The sequence below is a fragment of the Calypte anna genome, chromosome 4A (genome assembly GCF_003957555.1).
Source record: "Calypte anna isolate BGI_N300 chromosome 4A, bCalAnn1_v1.p, whole genome shotgun sequence".
Lineage (NCBI taxonomy): Eukaryota > Metazoa > Chordata > Aves > Apodiformes > Trochilidae > Calypte > Calypte anna.
The window spans coordinates 35,697,231-35,710,161 of NC_044248.1; the positions used below are offsets into that span (position 1 = coordinate 35,697,231).

General features: G+C 45.1%; 1 protein-coding gene across 3 annotated transcripts in view; it reads right to left on the reverse strand.

Moving 5' to 3' along the window:
- Positions 1-879: 879 nt before the first annotated feature.
- Positions 880-12,931, reverse strand: part of GPRIN3 (GPRIN family member 3) — a 28,473-nt gene continuing 16,421 nt past the window's right edge. For all 3 annotated transcript variants that reach the window (XM_030450277.1, XM_030450276.1, XM_030450278.1), the window contains exon 2: positions 880-3,633. In XM_030450277.1, coding sequence (XP_030306137.1) covers positions 1,167-3,524 — 2,358 coding nt within the window. In that variant the 5' untranslated portion in view covers positions 3,525-3,633 and the 3' untranslated portion in view covers positions 880-1,166. The remainder of the gene's footprint in view (positions 3,634-12,931) is intronic.

Below are 12,931 nucleotides of genomic sequence, written 5' to 3' on the forward strand. Positions count from 1 at the left end.
CGTGAGGGCACCATCCAGCAGGAGGTGGGTGCATCTACTGATGTCCTCACTTGTGCCTCACCTGCCCTGTGTGCATCACCTGCTTATACCTTAAGCATGTTTTTAGAAAGACAGGCTGAGGGAGCTAGGGTTGTTCAGCCTGTAAAAGAGAAGGCTCTAGGGAGACCAAAAGTGACCTTATAGTACCTGAAGGGGAACTGAAGAAAGGCTGGAGAGGGACTGTTTGCAAGGGCCTGAAGTGATAGGACAAAGAATCATGGTTTTAAATTAGAGAAGAGTAGATTTATACTGGATATTCTTTACCATGAGTGTAGTGGAACAATGGAACAGGTTGCCCAGGGAGGTAGTTGAGGCCTCATCCCTGGAGATGTTCAAGGTGAGGTTCCACAAGGCTCTGAGCAACCTCATCTAGTTGAGGATGTCCCTGCTTACTAGATGACCTTTAAGAGGTCCCTTCCAACTCAAACCACTCTATGATTCTATGGCTGATGCAGGGGAGAAAAAGCCTGCAGAATAGATCCCTCTCTCACCTCTCCTAGCCATCAAAATTTCACTGACTTAACTTCTCCAAAGAGATAATCCTTCAGCCTTGATCCTCACTCTTTGCCTGGTTCTCCAGTTCAGTGGTGCCCTACGGTATCAACAGAAGTGAGACTGCTCAGTGATCAATGTCTGTATCCTTTTCATGGACTTGCCTCAGTCTGGGGGTAACTTATACACCAGGGAAGTTATCTTGCATTCGGCCTTTACAGCTCTTGGACCTTAGTTTCACCTCACACAGCCTCCCCCAGCCCACCCCTTTGTAGAAGACCTCGTGATGCACAAAAATAACTTCCCATAATAATTCCGACAATATTTCTGCTTCTTGCTTTATCAAGAAGGTGCTGCCATTCTTACAGCAAGGTGGCAATTTTAATTTGTGCTTTTGCTAAGTGCCTAGCTTTTCATCTGACTGTAGTAGGGATGTGGGCATAACGTGGAAATACACCAGCTGTGGCAGGAATAACGGCGTGATGGAGCGCGTGGCTACTCGGAAAACAAAGGGGAATAATTTTCTACTGTTGCTGCATCACAGCCCCAATAACACAACTGAACAGCAGGACTCAGGACTTGATGGGAGGGTTCTCTCCACCACTGCAGACATCTACGCACCCCTGCAAACCATGTCAGTCTAACACAGAAGAAGGAGCTGGTCGGACACAGCAATTTGGCCGCCTAAAATTCTGCAGCATGGACTGGAACATGTTGTGCTGCCTCCCTTTCAGTTTTTTATTTGAGGATGTATCTGAGGAAATGGATTTCCGGGTCTGACTGTTCTGGGCTTGGATCAGTTTCTTGTGTTCCCGTATTTGTCTCTGTAAGTGGTTCTGGATGGCAATTCCCAGGTACTCTGGATCGAGGGAAGCACCATAAACTTCCCATGTCATGCCTTGCTCATCCCAAACAACATCTCTGATGTGCTTGGACTGCTTCACCTGCACTTTTGCCTCTGTGGCCAGGGTGGGCTGCTTTTTGTTTTCCCCCAGGTTTGGAGAGACCTGAGCTGAAGCAGGAAGAGCTGCTGTGGGAAGCTCATGTCTGGACTCCTTGGCTGGGCGACCGTGCTGTTGAGGAGCTCCTGATGCCTTCAAGGAGGGTATGAGACGTGCAGGACTGACACTCAGCTTGGGCATCAGTCCTGCCTGCAGACTCTGCCCACCAGCCAGCTGAGCATGGCCAGCATTTCCCTGGCCTCTGCTCTCCTCCTTTTCACCTGTATCCTCTGAGCATGTCTGTATATGGATAGCAGCAGGTTCGCTGCTAACGTTCATCCCTCCTTTAGGATCAAGCACCATCAAGTTTTCTTCCTTTGGTTTTACCACAGACTGATTAAGAATGGCCTCCCCTTGGCTCAAACCTTTACACTGCAGAGGCTTTTGCTCAGAGCTGCCCAGGATCTCCTTCTCCTTGACTTCACTCCCTGTGCTACAGAGTAAAGGTAAGTGGCTGTTTCCCGCATCATGGACAAGATCTTGCTTGTTGATGTTGGATTCTGGGACAGAGGCAGAAGAAGTGGTGCCTGGCTCACCAGCCTTAGACCCAGACTGTGCTGGAGTTTGGTTACTGCAGTTACCCACAAGCTGGTCAAGAGGCATGGGCTTTGGTGGGACAGGAGCATCTGCTGGCAGCCGAGCACCATCCTTGCTCTCACGGGCTTCACTGATCACCTCAGCGTTACCCACAGGTGTCCCTTGGGAAATGAGGGCTGCAGGGGGTAAGGGGAGGACAGATTTTGCATTATCCAGAGATACCACATCAGATAGAACCCCAGGAGATTTGACAGGCTCAGTTTGGGCTGAAGCAGTCGTGGCCGTAACAACTCCCGATTTTGCTGTGATACCAGGAGAACATGGGGACTTTTCTTGTGAGGAGAAACTGTCACTAAGTGCAGACTGGTTCAGTCCCATACCTCCTTGGTAAATGATATGCAGTTCTTCCTTCTCCTCTGGAGGAGGATTCCCTTTTAAGAAGGCAGCAAGGATGCTGGGGCTGGTGGAGGCCGATTTGCTCTCCACAGCAGCCACGGCCTGAACCTCAGCATCTCGCCACGTCCTGCTTTCTGCTTCCTGAGTTAAAGACCTGCTCTCTGACTGAACAGTCATTGTACCTGTTTCTTTGAATCTGGAGAGCTGTGTGGGCCCTGGACTTGCCAGCTCAGTGGCCGTGTTGCGTAGGGGATGCGGACTCTCATGGCAGGACGGGGATGGTGCTTCGCTGCCCTGTGATGCTTCAGGTTTGTCTGTGGCATGCAACTGTGTGGTGTCTACAGCCTCGCTTTTTGCCTCCAAACCAGTCTGTGGGTCTCTCTCCAGGACAGCTTCAGTGTGCCTCATTGGCGAGGCTGACTGACACTCAGCAGTTTTTTCCTCTCCCTTTTCTTTTTCCCCTCTTTGCAGAAGGTTTGCCTGAGACGTACAACAGGACTCATTGCCCCTAACAGGGTCACCCAAAGGAGAGTAACTTAACACCTCAAGTGCTGGCTGATCATCAGTCCCCTGAGGTTTCAAGGCAGAGTCCTCCATTTGTGCCAGGGAGCTTGTTTTTGCCTGGCTGCCTTGCACGAACTGCCGGGAGCTCTGAGGGGCTGGCATCATCTCCGGCCCCTGCCCTGCTGAGGGGGCTCCTGCTGCAGTGGGGGATGGCACTGCCACTCCCTGGCTGCCTGCTGGATGGGAGCAACCAGCAGGCTCTAGGGCTGCAGGACACCCCTCTGCAGCTTTGCTGGTGAGCCCGGTAGGGAAGGCTTCCTGATGGCCAGGATCATCCTCACAGCATCGTTCGCACCTCTGCGCACTGGCAGCCACTGAGCACTTCAGGTCGAACAAGCGAACTCCAGCAGAGCTGGATGGGGTGCATGGGAAGCCATTGCTGGCCCTCTGTGGCTGGTGCTTAGCAGGCTGCAGATCTCCCAGGTGGTCCTCCTCGGCAGAAGCTGTGACCAGGGAAAGCTTGGCAGATCTCAGAGGATCTGGTACAGTCCCCATGGACTGTCTCCAAGACGTGGCTTGCCCTCAGCTTCTTCTCGGAGCTTTCTTGCCCAGCGGTGGGTACAACAGGGCAGGCTGTCAGCAACAGGTTTCCTGTAAAGCTAATCTGTTAATAAAAGAAACAAAGCGTTAGCAGCAGTTGGATTTAAGAAGAAAAAGTACATAGAAAAGATTGATTTTACAGCTTGGAGAGAAATACTTGCAGGAAAGGGGGGAAGCGAAGCTCCTGATACTGCCTAAAAGTCACAAAAGAAACAGATTTCAAGAATCTCCCAATTCCAAGGTTTGGATGGAGAAAACAATACTAGAGACTAAGCAACAACAGCTGCTACTTTATTGATCCATTAATGAAAACATAATGATTTGCTAAGAAGGGGAAAAAAAAAGAAATGTGAAGTGAAAACAGATGAATGGGAAAAGGAGTAGAGTTGTGTGAAAGTCTGAGTTCACAAAATCCTCAGGCAAGCCACCTGTAAAAGTGAAGGTTCTACCTTGCCTGCTGTGCCTTGGTGAAGAACAGATCTGATTCCCACCCTGTGACCTGAGTGGATCCCACTGCTGAGCACCAGTTCCCCCTTCTCATGGAGAGCTCTTACTTCGAGTCCACTGCCAACAAGGACACGCTCACAGAGGACAACAGGTCAAGTCAGACTAATGCAGATGAATCCAAACCTCACTGGTAAAAGGAATACAGAGGGAGGAAAACCTGCTGGGTGTTACAGATAAACACCAGGAGAAACCACTGCACTGTACAGCACCAAGGCCAGGCACACACTTACTGTTTTCACATTTAGATCCTCTGAAATAATGACACAGAAGCCAGCTTGATTAATAAATGGAGGCACAGATCTAAAAATCAATCTATGAGCAGGCAGTATGAAACCGGAAGGGGGAAACTACCACAGAATGGGAGGGGCTCATGCCATACCCAGTCAAACCCTGGAGTAGTATTAAGTAGTTGGAGCAGTGTTATCCAGGTTGAAATCCATCCAGGGCTGCAGAGAAAACATCTCCTCAAACAGGAGGGGATGTCCAAACGTGCTTATCGGCCACACCTTCCAAGGACTTAGAGCTGCCAAAGAGAGACTTAGAGGTCCAGGGCTGCATCCCTATCTGTGCCAGCAGAGTGGGGACAGCCAGTGATGAAATGCCACCCCAGTCTTCCTTAAAACTGCAGGCTACTCATCCTTTTTTAAAAGGCTTTTGCCACCTTATGCTGCCAGAATGTATGACACATGGAAGACACCCTGAACATCTTGTCTTCTGTTAACCAGAAGGAAAACAACTGTACCTCTGTGCCTCCTTTGCTACACTACCTGGGAGACACTGCTGGAAGAAGCTGTGCAATCACCCAGCTGCTTCAGATGCTCCCTACCCACCAGCAAAATTAACAAAAGCTCTTTCCAGAAAATCTCACTCTCTGGATGGCAGCAATATAGTTTCTGAAAAATTTATTGTAAATTTCAGCACATAAGCATAGTTAGAGCAACAGGAGAAAAATGCTCGGTGAAATGAAAATGAAAACAAATACAGCCAGCCTATTTTTCTAAGAAAAGGAAAGTGCTGCAAGCCATTACTTATTCATTAAGCTTTATATCTTCCACATATTAATAATTTATTATTTTTATACTGTCTCTTTGGGCTCTGTACATCTGCAAGATATATATGCAGTCTGCTGTTCTAAACTGTGATCCTGCTGCTGAGGGATCCTGAGTTTCACAGCTGCAGTCTGGAATAGCTGCCCTGCATCACTCCAAAATGGCTTCCCACCAAGGATAGTGATTGCAATACTTTTTAACAGGTACTGACTTAATGTAAACCAGATTGAAAATCTGTTACAAGTTCTGACTGCCTTCTCCACTTCATTCTGCACTCACTTTAAAGCCAGCCAACACAGTCCTGAAGGAAAGCTGAAGCATTCCAAGCTGAACATCTAACGACCATGAAGAGAGGAGCAGATGGCTTTGGGCATCTGTTTGTCTAACTTACGTTACTCTCTTCCTTCCTTTTCCACATCTCAGCACAGACCAAGCCAGATATATACAATCAGTCAGGTCATAATTCTTTTTTTTTTTCTTTTTTTTTTTTTAGATCCAGAGTTTATTTCCTATTAGAACAACTAACCAAATAACAGAACAAAACAAACCCCTGTTTTTAGGATGAGATGGACCACTTGAACAGTTCCAGAACAAATAAAGATGGCAGAGAGAATCTGTTTGGTTCTTCAATATACAAAAAGTGGGAAAGAAAATTTGCATGCTAGAGCACTGTCTTTAAGTTCTGCCCACTGAACAAAGGAACAACACCTTATTTTACATTTAAGTGACCTGAACCTCCTCCTGAATTCCTCCAATCCATCTAGTGGCTCTTCACCAACATCTCTAGAAAACACACATTTAAATATTTTTATTGTTGGATTCCTATTATATACAAGAACAACACTGGGACCTGTGGGCAACACTATTCAACTGCAAGACTGTGAGGATTCAAAACAACAAACAACACTGACTGCAAGAAAATACCTAGAAACAGATATACAGAACTCAGTAGCAGCAAAAAAAAACATGTAAAAAAAAAAAATCAAGATTGCTGATGATTTTTTCAAGTGTTGTATGCCTGACCTGCAGCAATCATCCTAAATTTTCTTTTATCAGGAGGTGAAATTAATGTCTCCACAAAGGTCAAAATCAATTTTTAGTAATAAGAACATATTTTCCACACCAACACAGTACTCCCCCACTTTATTGTTTCAGACCAAATTACTCTGCCTGGCTGTCAATCTCATCACAACACAGAATTTTTCTGGACCTTTTGCAACAAGAAGTTTCTAACTTTGACAGTGTAAAGCAACTCCTATTTATTTCAGTAACACCCACCCCCTCATAAAACCACAGTACAAGTTTCCCTCTCGATGCTTATGAGAATGTCAGAAAGTCTGCATGTTTAATACAACAAAACAAGAAATTTCCAGGAAATTTCTGCATAAGATTCTGCCTCCCATTCTCTGTTAAGAAAAAGATTAGGATTTTTCAGAGAAAAAATTATGAAAAACCACAAATAAGACTGCCATCATCTCCACTTAGCTTCAATTTTAAAAAGGATTTAAAAACAAGTAATGAAAAGCAATTAAAAACATCTCCCAAAGTAATCAAGCACCCCTCCCAATTCTGGGTTCTTATCAGCTTTCCAGTCCTTGTCTCTACAAATGGAAGAACTGAATATTTGTTCTTAACGGTTCTAACAGTTCTTAACAGTTCTATATTTCATCATATGATCCCTATTTCATCATATGATCCCTCAGATCATCATGAAAATCATCATACAACCTCATGGGTTAAGGACAGACAGACATCTGCTGAAGCAGGAATTCAGCCTCCTGATCTGAGGAAAAGACAATGGTACATTCCAGCTCCTATTAAACCACTGAGTATACAGAACACAAAGCACATTTCTTTAAATTTTAAAGATACACAGGCACTTAACATCCTTCTGATTCTGCACCCTGTGGGTTGCTTTTTTTCCCCCAGCTCATTAAGTTGTTCTCTCTAAATGCTGTGACTTCTTTTTAGTACCAAAGGGTGTTTGCTATTCTGCTGGTGAAAAATTTGCCTCATGTGTTACTTTCTCCTAATTATCTGTGGGACAGAAGACTGGCACTATGAATGAAAAATAGAGCAAATCAAGGACAAATTAATTCAAGAGGTTGCCTGAAGAGGGAGGATCCAGATACAGGCAGCTTCCATCTTTCAGCATGCTTTGGGATGCTCAGAGGAGACAGTCTTACACTACAGTTACAAGGAAGCAAGAGGTGACAGGAGATGCTCACAGAGACCCTGAACATACATACATGTGGTTCCCACAAGAGATGGGGTTGACACTTCAAGGAGAAAGTGCACAAAACCCCAGTTCCCCTCCTGCCCCAGGTCAGCACACACTTTTGCAGTCCCTGCCTGCAACTGCCTCAGGAACCCATGGCAGAGACACAGAGGGGGGGAGAGGACAGAAGCAACAAGTTCAACCCCCCAGGGATACAGCAACCATCATGCAGATGATGTGCAAAGCAGGCAGCTGTATGGGGAGGTTTGCTTTTGACTGATTCACTGAGCGGAACTGCTGTAACACTTCAGCAAAATATCCCTTTACTCCCTCACTATCCATTGAACTGGTACAACTTTACTCAGACAACAGCCTATTGCTAGAATACTTTCAGTGCAAGTAAGGAGGGTTTTGGCCTTTTCCACTATTAACCTTCTCCTATTGCTTCTTGATGCTTTTCTGCTGCCTTAAACTACAACTCACCTTGACTCCTCTCATCAGCTGAGCCCATCATCATGGTATCCGAGCACTTTTTTTGCAGCATCTGGGCTCAGGGGTAGCTGATTTGGACCCGTTCAATAGCATGACTATATGAGGGTCACACTAGTTCACATCCAAAGCCTCATTTGACTCTCTCACAACTGCCCTGAGGTTAGAATAGGGCACAATGTCACAGACAGCATGTGTCATACACTGTGGTGTTCCCTAAAACAGCTGCTGGGTTGGTGCCATCTCTCTAGAAGAAGGAAAGACAGCTCAGCTTGACAGGCCATGGAGCAAATGCTGGGGAGGAAGATGAGAAGGAGCTGGGACATGACATGAAGAACATCCTGGGGACTAGAGAGGACCAGGCAGTCTCATACAGCTCAGGAACCCCAGTGCTGGCTTCAGCCCTCTCTATGTGTAAGGAGGTGCCTATGAGCAAAGACCTGCCTTATCTTACTTTTTATTTTATTTTTCACTGTATTATAAGCCACAATTCTCATCTGTGAGTTTTTAACTCTATGTATGTGTGGGTTATTTGAAAAGCTTTTCTAGTATTTTTATTGTTTTTGGAGTAGGGCCATTTGCTGTAGAAAACTGTCAGATGCACTTGAAAGCTCTGGCCAGACTGATGTCCTAGCACACATACAGATCCTCTGGATGGCCTTGCTGCTTCTAGCTACCAAGAATTTAAGAATTTTCTGAATCTAAGGACACATTTCAATCACCTTTGGAAATGAATGCACATCTATGTGTGAAACCCCTTTGCATATTTGGCCTATATGAAGGGCCATGGCAATGTACATGTGTGCCCTGTGAGAAAAGGACCTTTATTTGTACAAACCTCACTGGAAGTCTAGGCCACTCATTTTAGTACTGAAGCAAACACCACCAAAAAAATCCCACAGCCCCTCCCCTCCCCCTAGCACCTGCACTAGAAACACTTTTTAACACTTTTAAAAATCCATTTTAACCACCTAGATCAGCTGAAATTCCCAACTGAACTGCACCAACAGCCTCTAGGGAAGCCCAGCTCCTTCCAGGGCTCTTGGGGTACAGCCTGGATCCCCACTGGATCTCACAGCTCTTCCTCCTGGATGCTAAGGCACAGCCTGCAGCACCCAGCCTGTCTGCTCATACAGGTGTCAAGACATGATGCTGAAACATGAAAAAGGTGGGTGGAAAAATGGGATGCATGTCCTAATGGAAAAACAGAGTGTAAGTATTTAAGAGAAATGGCAGTCCCTCCTTGTTCTTGCTTTCTAATTCAATGGTAATAAACCAAGGAAAACTGGGTCACAAATCAAGGGCAAGATGCATTGCCATTTTTTTGCTAAAGAGCTGGCTGGCAATTAGCCTGACAGGTACTGAAGATTAAGCAATATTTTGTACAAGCTGAATATATTTTTTTCTGGTTGCTGATTCCTCTCATCTTGCCTCTCTCTGCTATGTACAGGCTTTAACCCTGCAAAGTGCAGAGCATGGAATCTCCACTTTAGAAGGACAAAACTCAGCTTAATCTGCTGCTCTCAACCTGCAGATGAGAAAATGGGTTAAGTCAGTCCCTCCAAATGGTACGGTGGCCTCTGGGCCTGATCCAAAGCAAATTGCTTTGCATCTTCCTTCATTTCACTGAGCTTTTGACAAACTGAAGTTCACCTTTCCAAGAGACTACAGTAATCTTACTGTGAATGGTATGGCCTACTTAACTAGATGCAAAACCAAATTTGCTTAATTCAAAATACATTTTAAAATCTAACATTTACATTATTTTTTCACTGCGGCATGAAGATCACACTGCTGGATTTTGTTTCTGCAGGAAAGTCTTGCACATGTTCTCATTAAATCTATGGTCTCTGTGCTCCCTGGGCCCGTGCCGAATTCCTGAGTCCAGAAAATGCTGTGTCCAGCAGGCTGCAGAAGAGGCTCCTGGAGACACGATTTCTTAAGTACTCCCATGTACTTTTCAGTGAGCACAAGGGATTGTCTATGTGTAATTTTGGTGCTGGAGTGTTTATCCCAATTTAGAAGCAAGCATCAGTCATGCCATCCCTAGCATGCCCTCAGGTTTGTCAGAAAAATCAGTATTGGCCGAAGCAGCTTTAGACTGGCATAAAAAGAGTGCAGACAGGCAGGTCTGAACCAGATTTGGGGTACCTTTTTGCCCTAAACTTCACACTAAAGGGTGTGAACTAGTCCAAGTCCCATGGCCACGAGCGTATGGGACAGTGCTGACAAGATCATCCAAGAGTCTGGACTTGTGAGCTTGAGCAGAACCTCGCCCCAACACTTCCAAATGCTCCAGAGACATACAAACACCTCAGGAGTTGCCCAGAGACAGATGAGTGTGAATATCTTGCTTTAAATAGGCAGACCCCAAACCACAGGTGATTGAAAACTCTACAGAGCCTGATTCAGCTCTACTCTCCTACTGGCAGCAATTAGTTACCCTTCAATTAAAAAGATGTCCAACTACAAAGAAGTATGACCACAGCTTTGCTCTAAGATGGGATGTTCTCTCTCATGTTCCATCTGTTCCCTGTGGGCAGAGCCCCATCTTATCCTGGCCAGGAGACAAGCAGCAACCAGCTCCAGAACCTCTCCACAGAGCCGTGCGTTGTTAGCACCCTGATGTACACCTTCTGCATGCAAATGAACTTCACTCCAGGTTGCATTTTGCTTTTAATCATATTATCCTTTTTTGGTGACTTTCACTCTGAGGTTCCCCAACAGCAAAGCTGGGCTGACTCCACCAAAAGGTCACCATCCTCTAGCCATGGTGAAATATGTGCACAAAGAAGTGCTGTAAAAAAGGCTTTGTTCTGTGGAAGTAAAGACCAAGTGGTCATGAATTTATAGGTACACCCCTATTCTGCATAGCTCTTTAGGGTTTCCAGAAGAAAAATGGGATTCCTTTGCACTCCAATACTTTAAAGATCCAAAAACAATATTTAAGCACAGTAGAAAATACAGTCTTGAGAAGACTGCTAAAAATCAACATTTGTGAAAGGGAACGAAAATCCTGATTTAAATTAAGAATTGTGGCATCATCTGTTGCCCTTGAAGCTTGAGCCTTCCAAGATCACTTCCTAACCACAGATTAAAAGCCTTTTCTAGGGGCAGCTGAAATCCTCTGGTAACAGTAGCCTCTAGGATCTCTCAAAAGAACCTGTGAAGGAACCTCAGGATGCGTGGGCAGCAGCCTGAACGTGCATCATCTCCACACCCTCCTCCCTATGATGTCCCCATCCTGCCCCTCTGCTTTCCCACTCAGCTCCTGAGCATCCTCCCTGCTGGCAGGGAGGGTTCTGAGGCAGCAGCAGAGGCTGCAGCTCACCCTCTTCACATGCCTCCTCCCAGGGTCACAGCACCTGGTGAAATGGCTTTCTTTGGCGAGGAGTCTAAGGATGCTCAAGTCCCTGCTGAACACCAGGCTTGCTGCAGAACACTGCCAAGAGCCTGGCAGTCTTTCCCCTCCAAGGTGAAAAGGAAGGATAAATGACTTTGTGAAAACAGCCAAATCAAACAACTACACTGACTGCAGTCAGCTCGAACAGTTGCATAAGGTACAGCTACACTCCTACCTTCTATCCTTGGCCACCCTAGAGGGGACGTGACACATGGATAAAACCCACAGGGATGCATATTTTGCTTTTTTTAAAAACCATGTTACTATGTATAGCCTCATTATTTATCAGCACATTTTTTTTTTATTTCAGTATCTGACACTGGAAGTGACTTTTAAGAATGTGCAGCCTGACTTCAAGGGTAAGCCACATTTCCAGAGGATATCTGCATGAGCACTACTGACACATGCACATGAAAGAAAACCAGCAACCTGCTGTCCACATCGGGCAGGTGACTTAATTTCACACAGCTCACTGCCACATTATTTTTCTTCAGTTTATAATTATTTAGGAAAACCAACAGCTGTTTGAGGAATGTAAAGAGGGCATTGTATGGACCTTTCAACTTCTGTATTGAAAGCAACAGAATTGCCCATCAACAAATAGGAATTTTGTTCCTTATCTATTCTATCTTCTTCTGTCTGATAAAAGCACAGTGAAATGTATTCCCTCATTAATGCATCTCTCACAGCTGGATGCTTTTGAATGTTGAAAACTGACATGCAAAAAAACCCCCTGTTTTTTGAGAGAGCAGTTTAACAATAGCCAGCAATAAATACATTAGCAATGCTGTGGAGGAAAAAGGTAACTTCATTTATAATGAAGTGTGATCATCTTCAGGGGTGACAGCACAACGCTGCTTTACAGCCCATGCTGTTCTTGTTTCTTCTGCTAAAACATCCAGTCAGTCAGCAACAACTGTGAAGGTGAGGTTTATAGGACATACATTTATTGGGATTTAGACCAAGACCAAAATCACATTTTGTGTAGTCAGGAAAACATAACTACTGCTAAGTAAGTAGGTCTGTCTTGGAAAGGGTGGCTCCACGGGACGAAGGATGTCATTTCTTTCAGAAATGCTTTCAGATCCTCAAAAGCAAACTACCTGAATTTCAGTGTGACCTTCTCCTTAAGAACATTCCCCCTGTGCACTGAATGCAAACACTCAGCACACAGCTGCAGCATCCCCAGGAGTGATGGCAGCACCCTTGTTAATAAGGCCTGTTTTGCTGCTGAGTACCCACATTATCAGTGCTCACAGAAAGGTATTGTAGCAGCTCTTTTTTTTTTTTTTTTCTAATCTTGCAATTAAGTAAATTTTGCCTTGGAAGAGGTGATAGCAGCAGGAATGTCTTTTGCATAAGGTGAAACCCAATGATAATGTTTAACTCTCACACACCATCTGAGAAATTTAGTTCTCCTCACTTACCGTATTATTTTAATGAAGATGCTAGGCTGAGAATTAGAGAAGGAAACGGATCTGCACAGAACAGGCAGCTGGCAAAGGACATATCCATTGTAATTTACAGGTGTTAGCCTAGCAGAAAAGAACCACTCCTAATGGCATGTAATTAGACAAGAAGGATGCAGAGCCTAACCAGTCATTACTGTAACAGAAATTTGTTGTAGTGTGTGATTAACCTAAGAAAGGCATCATGATGATGATCTCAACCATGTCTGTTCTTGCCTCCTGGCCAC